The 11,153-nt window shown below is 32.2% G+C and overlaps 2 protein-coding genes across 2 annotated transcripts; one reads left to right on the forward strand and one right to left on the reverse strand.

Annotated features, from left to right (window-relative positions):
* Positions 1 to 477: 477 nt before the first annotated feature.
* Positions 478 to 1,425, forward strand: LOC124087455 (olfactory receptor 6C6-like). The gene has a single exon (XM_046436356.1). It carries the CDS (start codon positions 481 to 483, stop codon positions 1,423 to 1,425), a length of 945 nt encoding a protein of 314 aa, XP_046292312.1. The 5' UTR covers positions 478 to 480.
* Positions 1,426 to 10,187: 8,762 nt separating this feature from the next.
* On the reverse strand, positions 10,188 to 11,153 carry LOC124087454 (olfactory receptor 6C6-like). Its single transcript, XM_046436355.1, has one exon. It carries the CDS (start codon positions 11,145 to 11,147, stop codon positions 10,188 to 10,190), a length of 960 nt encoding a protein of 319 aa, XP_046292311.1. The 5' UTR covers positions 11,148 to 11,153.

Raw genomic sequence — 11,153 nt, forward strand, 5'->3', positions numbered from 1 at the left:
GAATTTTCAACTATAAGAAATCTATAGTACCTTAGTCACTAACACAGTAATTGTAATATAATCCTGATTTTCAAACATCACTGATACTCATTCTAAAAGAAGAACTTAGAACTACTAGGGTAGTTTGATAAAAGTACTATAAAATAAATTTTAAATAATTAATACATAATTTATATGTGCAGATAGGAGATTATTTGTAAGTGATAAGCTTAAGCGCATATTAACAAAAATATGTATTATTCAAATTTTGGGGAAAATTAGTTAAAGAAAGAGTAGGGGAAAATTTGAATTAACCTATACCATTTAATTTCATGTCATTTGATATTTTGGGCTAGAAAATAATATTTCAAATGAATAAATTTGAGAAATTATATCCATCTCTGCTTTTGTGTATGTGTGTGTTGTGTGTGTATTCTAATGCACATGTATTTATTTTTTTTCCTTTTTCTATACAGATTTGATAAGGTTCACAAGAAAGAAATGAAGAACCAGTCAATGGAAATGGACTTCATTCTATTAGGACTGACAGATGATCCACAATTGCAAATTGTGATTTTTCTGTTTTTATTTCTCAACTACTCATTGAGCCTAACAGGGAACTTAATCATTATCCTTCTCACTTTACTGGATCCCCGCCTCAAGACTCCCATGTATTTCTTTCTCCGTAATTTCTCCTTTTTGGAAGTCATATTCACAACAGTGTGTATTCCCAGATTCTTGATAACCATTGTGAATGGAGACAAAACCATTTCTTACAATAACTGTGCAGCTCAATTATTTTTTATTCTTTTACTAGGAGTTACAGAGTTTTATCTCTTGACTGCCATGTCCTATGACCGCTATGTCGCCATCTGCAAACCTCTGCATTACCCAGTCATTATGAACAGCAGAGTGTGCTACCTACTGGTGCTCAGCTCCTGGGCAACTGGATTCTTAATCATCTTTCCCCCTTTGGTCATGGGACTCAAGCTGGATTTCTGTGATTCCAGAATCATTGATCACTTTATGTGTGAAACATCTCCTATCCTACAAATCTCTTGCACAGACACACATGTCCTTGAAATGATGTCTTTAGTCTTAGCTGTGCTGACACTTGCAATCACATTGGTATTAGTGATTCTCTCTTATGCTTGCATTGTTAGGACCATTCTGAAATTCCCTTCTGCACAGCAAAGGACCAAAGCTTTCTCCACCTGTACTTCCCACATGATTGTGGTCTCCATGACATATGGTAGCTGTATCTTTATGTATATAAAGCCATCCGCAAAAGAAAGAGTGACTGTATCCAAAGGTGTAGCTTTGCTGTATACCTCAATTGCCCCTTTACTAAATCCCTTTATCTATACTCTAAGGAACCAGCAGGTGAAAGAAGTCTTCTGGGATGTATTACACAAGATTTTGTGTTTTTCAAAGAATAAAACTTAACATGATAAAAATTACAAACTTACTTTTAAAACTGAAAACCAGTTTGTTCATTTGTTATGATCATGTTTTTCTATCTCATAGTTCCATCATGAAGGAGAGTCTCTAGAAAATTCTTAACTCTGTATTCCACTTTTCATTTTATTCCTTCTCACGAAGCATTTCACTCTATGTGAACATCCTACAATTTTCAAATCTGAATTGCAATTAACATCTTATAGAATAGTAGGTTCCCCCAAACATTACTTTGAACTTTGTATAAGTGTAACTTGATGTATATAATTCACTAATTAATTCAATGTGTATTTATTGAATAGCTATCTGGTTCCAGACATTGAATAAAGTACAATCCTTAGTTTTAATAATTTTTCATTTCCCAAAGGTCACAAACACAGTGTGTAATTAGTGTTATAATAAAGGTCTACAAAAATATTATGGCATAGATAAGACTACTTCTATGATATTTAAAAGACAAGGAATAACTTCCAGGAGAAAGTAATTATTCTGCTTAAACTAAAAAGTATATGTAAGAAGACTGAGGTGTAATTATGTGCAAATAACATAGGGTTGTTTGATAACTATATGCATTTGTAGACAGTAAGACTAATGTTTTGAATAGGATTTTGAGATATTTAATTTGGTTCAGTAAATGATTTACCAAACACTCTCTGGGACACTGCATAGAACATGGAAACTTTTCTTGCCTTTGTTTCTCCATATGTAATGTAGGAGAAATGAAAACATTTCTCTCATTCAGTAAATATATGCTATTGGAGCAGTTTACCACTCAGTAAAGGATAACACTTGAGTTTGTGAAGAATTTAAGAATGTGCTACTTGATATGTTGATGCAGGTAGAGACAACAATAATTAAAGAGGTGGAAATATTAAAACATAAAAGGGACTATTAGCCAGAATACTGTTTTGGAATTATACCTAATGAATCAGTAATTTCCAAATATTCTATAGAGACCACCTAGATATATTTAAATGTTAATTCCCTTTTGATTTTCAACTGATGCATAAAAATTGTACATATTCATGGTGTACAGCATGATAGTCAATACACGTACCCATATTGTAATACTCAAATCACGATATTTAATATATCCACGGACCTCATACATTCATCAGTTCTTTATGGTGTATCAAGTCTTTATTCTTCGGGCTTTTTGTTAAAATGTCAGATATAGTCAATATATCCTTTATTTAATAAGCACATCATGTATTTTGGGAACATAGACTTTCTTGACACTTCCAACTAAAGTTATTGAAAGAATATGTAAGATAAAAATTTCAATATGCACTTTTTATTTTAGGGAGTACAGCCTTGGAAATAAAATTGAGCATGGGGTATTTTAGAATCAGGGGACAATTGAGGAACCATTGTTTTAAACTATTTATAAATTTTGAGATATAGTATATCAATGTGACAGTGGGTCTAGAAATCAAGGAATAGAGTGAGAAGCATATATCTATTTGATTATTTTCATGAACCAAAGTTTAATTAAGTCTTTAATTCTTTTTTCCTAAAAAGACTTAAACTTTTACTTTGTATGATATTCAATACATGATATTATTGTGAAAATAATCAAATGGGTATAATTAGATTTAATTCACCATTTTCACTCCCTAAAAATACACATTAAATGATTTTAAGAAAGTTGTTTATTATTATCTAACAAAATGTTTCAGGCACAAATAAATTACCTAAATGAGTAGTTCTCCAAAGAATCAGATCCCTTGATCAAATAAGGACTCAGTTGGATCAAGATGAAAAAAGGTGAAGATATTTTAGGATATTTTACTATGATTTTAATTATATTCTGTTGCCTTTCTGACATGATAAATATTAATCTATAGCTTGGGTTCTATACTTATTTATTTCTAATTTTAGACCTTTAGACCTTTAATTCATCCACTTACCCCACAGAAAAATGTTGTAACATTATGTTTTCCCCTCAATTTTCACATCCCTTTCCTTATAGGCTCTCCTCATCCCTCTCTAAAGTCAAGGTTTCCTAGGGTCCTTGTTTACTATAACACCTATAGAAGCAAGACTTTAGAATATTTGCCTAACTTTATATTTGCCTAACTATATATTTGTGTTTGTGTGTATATATATATATATATATATATTTAAATGTTTTCATCTGTAAGTGAACTTCTCATAAAGTACAAAACAACTTTTAGCTAAGCTTTAGGAATCATCTTACAGGTTTTTAATCATAACTAATTGCAAAGATCTAGTTTATTCATTTGGAATATTTTATTAACATATATATATATATATATATATATATATATATATATATATATACATAAAGTAATTCACAGAACTTCCTGTCCTACTATCTAGACTTTGGAAGTTTTTCTCCACAAGACAGAATACTCACTCTGTTTAGAGTGAATTAATGTGCTAATGTGCTCATATATCAGGTCCTGGGACTTAACTCACTTACATCCCCTGTAACTATGTCAAGTAATATTATTAGGAGAATCATATTCTCCTATCCTTGGTAAACTTACTTTCTATTGTATGTCTTCAGTTAGATCTCCCAAGACTTCCTTCCAAGTGTAAAAGTAGAGTGCATGTGATCTCAGATCAATCATTCCTTGTGCCTCAATCACTTTATTCTAAAGCATACAGCAATTCTAACAATGACTACTTTGTTTTTGAATTATGACAATTTTCGTGTGATCTAGAGAAGAGATTTGCCTCCAAATTCTAATTTTATATAAATTTTATATAAATCCCATTGCTGCTTTCTGAAAGCCCAGTTTACATCTTCATAGTATAAAATGATAATATTTTATTTTCAGTATGAAAATATTCTTTTCCATATTTATCTCTACTCTGAGGTAGCTTATACCCCATGATCTCAGATAACTTTTTTACCCTGTAAGTGGTAACTTGTATTATCAGTACCATCAACATTTCTTCATTTTTTTCACCATGCTCATCTTGTTGACACCATTGTATTTCAAAGATATGTGGATGCATGAACAAAACTGATTTGAGTTTTTATTGACATGTAAATGTTATCATCATTTCTCTTTATTCATTCTCTAAGTTTATGCTTTATGGACAATAGCAGAGAAATCTTCTTGTTTACCATAGTACTTTATTAAGTTATAAATTTCGATCAAAGTCTTTACTGCTAAGTTTTAATCTAATTTTTAGCAAGTTATGAAATAATATTTATGATAACAGTAGGCATACATGTGATGGTATTTGATAAATTAATTTTTGTATTTTCTCTCAATTATAGACTCATAGAATACGCACCTTGAAAAATAGAGAGACATGAATTCAGTAGCAATCTTTTAAAAAATTCTGAGCAAAGTTTTTCTTTTCTAACTAAATATTGGTTTTGAGAAGGAATGGTCATTCTACAATATCATAATTATTGGAAAGGAAATACTTGAATAGATCTGTAGCTCTACCTTTAGTGATGTCACAGATTAGTTTTAGATCAGACCTCCTTGTACATGTTTAGATAAAACAGTTACTAGTTGAAAGACAACCAAGAATAGAAGAGTTTTTATAGATGATAACATTATGTAGGTTTGAAAATTCTTTCCATAAGAAATAAAAAATAGTTTGTACAGATTATAGTTGTTTTAAACTTGGAACTATTGACATTTTCAACTTGATAATTACTCTCTATGTCTGTCGTTCAACAAATGATATCTGAAAAATGACTATCCATACGCAAAAATATCAACCATGATCAATAACTAATATATAAATACTATATATAAAACACAACTCAAATAACTCATAGCTATAAAAACAAAGGTATAAAACTTTCAGATAAAACATAATAAAAATACATGTGACCTTGGGTAAGATCAAAACATGATTCATAAAGAAAAATAATTGATACATTGAAATAATCAATATTATATGCTCTTCAAAACACATTGTTCTATGACTGAAAATACAAATCACAACATTGGATATATATATATATATATGAAAATTGTATATCTGAAAAAGGATTTGTATCTATAATGCATAAAGTATCCCAAAATGTAATAATAGTGATAAAAAAATTAAAATGGGCACATATTTTAAAAAGTGATTTTATCAAAGGAATTATATAAATGGAAGATAAGCATAAAAATGATGATCAGCATGACTAGCCTTTAGAGAAATAAATTATAATTACAATGAGATACAGCTATATGACTTTTGGAATGGTTAAATATAAAAACAGTTTTGCAAAAACAAGTGTTGGTAAAATGTGGAGTTAATGAAACCCTCACACACTGCTGATGGAATGTAAAATTATATTACTATTTTAGAAAATAGTATGGTACTTTCTTTAAAAACCAAACATTTACCTACCATATAGCCAAGCCATTACAGTCATGGATATTTACTATGGAAAAAAAAATAAAAAGAAAAACCATATCTTCATAAAATTTGGTTGTCAAGTATTCATAGTAGATTTATTTATTGTACCCAACAACAGGACACAACCCTAATACCTATCAATAAATATTATGAATAAATAAGTTGGAGTACAGCAATGAAATGGAATCCTGGAGAAAAATCAAAAATAAACTTATCTATATATGGAATATCATGAATGAATATTTAAATAATCAGAATGTGTGAAAGAAGAACAGTTAAAATGAAAACTATATTATTTCATTGTACCATATACTAGAAATTGAAAAGCAATCTATAGAAACATAAACTGGATAAACCATTGTAGAAGAAAGCTGAGAAAGACATAGTAAGAGGGATTGAAATACTGCATTAGGAATCTTTTGGTAGTGATGGCAATGTTTATATAATTCTTAAAAATATAAAATATTCTATACATTAAAGATTATTGTGTGCCTTAAACATAAATAAGTACTTTACTGTGCAGTACAGCTTAATAAAGCTTTTAAAAGGGTATTGACAAAAAATGAACCATCATGGTGAATAAATACAGCATGTAAATATGGGGTTTTGCTCACACAATTTAACCGGGTTTCTAAAATTGTGCTATTAACCCAAAAAACCTCATATTTTGTATGAGAACAGTGTCAATTAAAACCATTAACTGATATAAAGTTTATTTCTCAAAAGACAAAGTCTTCTCTCAATCCCAGTTCCTTTTCTGTATATATATATATATATATATATATATATATATATATATATACTAAATAATTCTGTCTTGAGGGTAAAACATATAGACTCTTATCAGATAGCACCACTGTGGGTCTGTACATTTAATATTTCAGCCAGCTTTCATCCAAAAAAGATACATTTTCTAGTACACATATTTTATCCATTATCTTGCTTTTGGGAAGGTGATGAAACCACTTCATTTCTCCAATCCACTTTCTTTGTTTATAAAATTAATTTTTCCACATTTTGGATGACTATCTTTAGAATCTGATAAGCTATGGCCTGTATTTTGAAACCCTGTAGCCATTCAGGAAGAACCTGAAGTTCTCATTTAATATTCAATTTTGTTGAATAATTTTTTTATTACCAAAATGTGATTACCATTATTATCATTGAATGATTCTGATAATCTTCTCAGACTGCTAAATTTCTTTTACCTATTCCTAGAATTCCATTTTCAATTTCTTCTGAAAGTTTCATCTTTGGGTATTTTAATTCCATAGAAAAAAAGATTGTGAAGATCATTTTAAAATAACCCATTTAATTAATTTATAAGGAAAAACTATTAAAATTAGTGTTATTACAGAGAATACAACAGATTCTATCTAGAGTTTGTGAAGCCATAGAGCATAGACATGGTCCTAATGTCATGGGAAGGCCAGGAATATTACAAAACAAAGTGTGTCCTTTGTTTCTTGTGTCCTGATCAGGTTATGGCCTGATCTTTCTCTCTCACTGCACAGGCTGCACAGGTCAAAGGTTTATTGAAACAAAAATATATTTAATACAGACACGGAAAGGTCCAACTGTAGAGTGAGAGAGAACGGCACCTGTGTTCCCTGGGAGTACTGTCCATAAACCCATTTAGTTCATTGTTTTGTCATGTCTGCAGACCTAATTAAGAACAACCATGGTATTATGTTGATAGGCCCTTTTTAAGTGCTCAGTTTGCATGGGGATATTTAATGATTGGTTTATGTTTTAAGGCCTAAGTTCCATGTGGGAACAGAGGCAGTCCTTGTTCTGCCCTTGTGATTTGTGGGCCCCTTGGAGATCAGGGCAGAGACATCCTGTACTCTAGAGATAGCCGACTACACATCCTCTCTGCCTGAGAAAGCTGATTTTATTGCACACTGTGACTGTGTCCCTGTGATCTCCCATTATTCCTGTGCATCCCTATCTATCCTATCCATCACTTACAATGCACTACTGGAGTAGAGAGGATCTTTAATTTTCTAGTAGTTGAAACTTAAAGCCCTTATAGTTAACAGACTTTGGCTTGTGTAGGTAAAAAGTAAGCAGAAGAAAATTTATTAAAAAACAAATACAAACCACTCCTTATCCTCTAAATACTTAGAATTCTCTCTCATATGTTTTAATATCCAAATATAAATCTTGTACTATGACATTTTATTTTACAGGCCTCACTCTACTATCAATGAAACTATCAACATTCAATTTCCAGGAGCATGCCTATTTTGTCTAGTATGATACAAGTTCTTAAAATAGTTGAATGAAAGAATGAGCATAGTTTTCTTCCCAGGGTTTGTGATATGATGACTGAGGGCATCTACTATGCCCTCTACAACCACACTTACCAACCAGGACATCAAAGATATCTGAAATAACAGGTGTAGATTTCATGAATGTAAGCATTCATTATGGCCAGCAACTTCAAACAGTCTTATATAATGGGGTTACATTGAAGAAGAACATGAAAAATGCATCTCATCACTCCCAACTTTGTCCACAACACTGACATCACTCTTTGAGTAGAGCCACTGATAAAAGCAGTGACTTGCAGTCTCTAATAGCATGGCTTTAGTTTTCATACATTCTGCAGTGAATTATATGTAGCTGAGTCAACATCAGACACAACCCTTCCTAGTTGTTATCTAAGAGCAGAGGACTGGGTGGCCATTTCCCAGGGTTTCCTTCTCACAGTATGGTAATTAAAAACAGAAGAGGACTTTGTTCAAAACATCAAAGTGGGAAGAGAATCAAAGTTTATTGTTTCCCAGAAGTGTTTGTAGTCAGGTTGCTGACCTAACATGACATCCAGAGGATCTTCTCAATAAGTGTTTAAAAATTACCTACTTTACTGCTAAAGATTTGGTAAACACTCCCTCAGAATTTACTGAAATGCATTGCCATTTCTCATTCACACTTCCTGCGCCTTCTCTAAAGGGCTCCAACCTGAAATCTTCAGTATGAGTTTCCTCAACATTCTGTCATCAACACTCAAACTGTGGCTTTTGGCTCCCTCAGGTCTTCAAAAACAAGATGAGTCTTGGAGTCTATTGAATTACAAAAACAAGTGATTGAGTTTATTTTCAGCTGAAGGGGGCCCATAAAGAGAGCAACAAAATATGGGATATATTCCTCTATAATTATCCTTCTTGTTTCTATAATGGGATAATTTCTTAAGCTTCTCTTTCTGTATGATGGCAATTGAGGAGTGGAATCAGCAAGACATAAGGAGAGAGTCCATTTGTATTGAATCCCCTTTGAGATATTTTATTTCAAAAGGGCATATGGAAAGAAATGATCCACTTTTGTGGAGCGATTCCTCAGAAAATAAAATACCAAATTATTGGAATAAGGGAGGAAAACCTGGCTATTTCCAGAGGACAGGAGAAATACTGCTTTATCACATCAGCATGTGGAAGAAGCTATGGATGCATGCAATAGCATGGGTAAACTTTGCTATGTTGAACAAAAGAAGACATGAAATTTAAATGGTGTAGTTTCTTTCATATGAAATTTCAGAATAGGCATGACTAATCTGCAGTGACTAAAGATCATCAGTGTATCCTTTAACTCAATGGCAGATGGAGGTGTTTTTATACAGATGCTTTAAATGTATAAATATTTCCCAAACCAGATATAAATGAATTTTTGGTCAAATTATTTCATGAATTAGTATCACTTGTAGTGCTCAGAGACTATAAAGTTAAAAGCAAAGCCGGGAGATTAATTACTTTTACCCCAAATGACAACTATTTTTAGGTTTATGTATAATTTATTCTTAATTGTTACAATTCTACAGGAGAAACATTTCCATAGAATACCCATTACTTTCATATGTGATAGCTCTCCTCCCAATACCCTTGAACTTTTATTTTCCTTACTCATCTTTCTAGGTTCATCATTAGTGTTGATTCTTCTTGGAAGTTTACTTTGAACTTTACAATTGCTTATATTTGCTACTTCTTTTCTATCACAACATCAATTACATTACATAATAAATGATCATGTTGTGTGTCTAAGAAAATTTTAGCAATGCAAAATAGTTAAGAGCAGATGCAGTGCTTAGTAATTAACACACATATCAAAATATTTAAATAAGTATTTCTAGCAGGGTTTGCTTGCAAAAATCATTCAGTATATAAAACTACCCTTTATGAGAATAGACATTTTTAGGTAAAGACAGAAATTAATACTTGGGGTTGATGAATGCAGCTTATTTCTAGAGATTAGGAAGATCTACTCAGAAAGATGAATATATTGGTGTGCAGATAGACTTAGTAAACCTAGTAAGATCTAAATAGTCAAGGTAAGAAACATCATAGATTTAAACTAATATAATAGATGACCATATTGAATTTTCTCATTTAGGTTCCAACAGTGTGTTACTTATGTCTAAACTCTGCCTTGTTGTTTTCAAAAGAACAAAACCTTTGAAGCATATACTTGAGAGCTTCTTTCACCTGCTGGTTCCTCAGGGTATAAATGAAAGGGTTGAGTAAAGGGGCAACAGAGGTATTGAGCACAGCTACACCTTTAGTTAAACTCACCCTTTCTTTTGCTGATGGCTTCATATACATGAATATACAACTTCCATAAGTGATAGAGACAACTACCATGTGTGAGGAGCAGGTGGAAAAAGCCTTCATTCGTTGTTGACCAGAGGGAAATTTGAGAATGGTTTTGATGATGAATGTGTAGGAGAGGATCACTAATAACAATGTGATGACAAGTGTCAACACAGCTAAGACAAAAGCCATCAATTCTATGAAACGTGTATCTGTGCAAGAGATCTGCAGGACAGGGGAAGCATCACACAGGAAATGATCAATCATCTTGGAAGCACAAAAGTCCAGTTTAAGTACCAAGAGCAAAGGGGGAAAGATGATCAAGAATCCAGCTGCCCAGGAGCTGAGCACCAGTAGGTAGCACACTCTGCTGTTCATAATGACTGGGTAATGCAGAGGTTTGCAGATGGCAACATAGCGGTCATAGGACATGGCAGTCAGGAGGTAAAACTCTGTAGCCCCTAATAGGAAAAAAAAGAATAACTGAGTTGCACAACCACTGTAGGAAATTGTTTTGTCTCCAGTGAGAATGCTTATCAGGAACCGTGGAATGCAGACTGTTGTGAAGGAAATTTCCAAGAAGGAAAAATTTCGGAGGAAGAAATACATTGGAGTCTTGAGGCGGGGATCCAACAGGGTGAGGAGGATGATGATTAAGTTCCCCATCAGGCTCAAGATATAATTGAAAAATAGAAACAAGAAAATCACAATCTGCAGCACAGGGTCATCTGTCAGTCCAAGCAAAATGAATTCTATCTCAAGTGATTGATTCTTCATTTCTTT

The sequence above is a fragment of the Marmota monax genome, unplaced genomic scaffold, assembly GCF_021218885.2.
Source record: "Marmota monax isolate L192 unplaced genomic scaffold, Marmota_monax_Labrador192_F-V1.1 WCK01_AAM20220418_F8-fsc00012, whole genome shotgun sequence".
NCBI lineage: Eukaryota > Metazoa > Chordata > Mammalia > Rodentia > Sciuridae > Marmota > Marmota monax.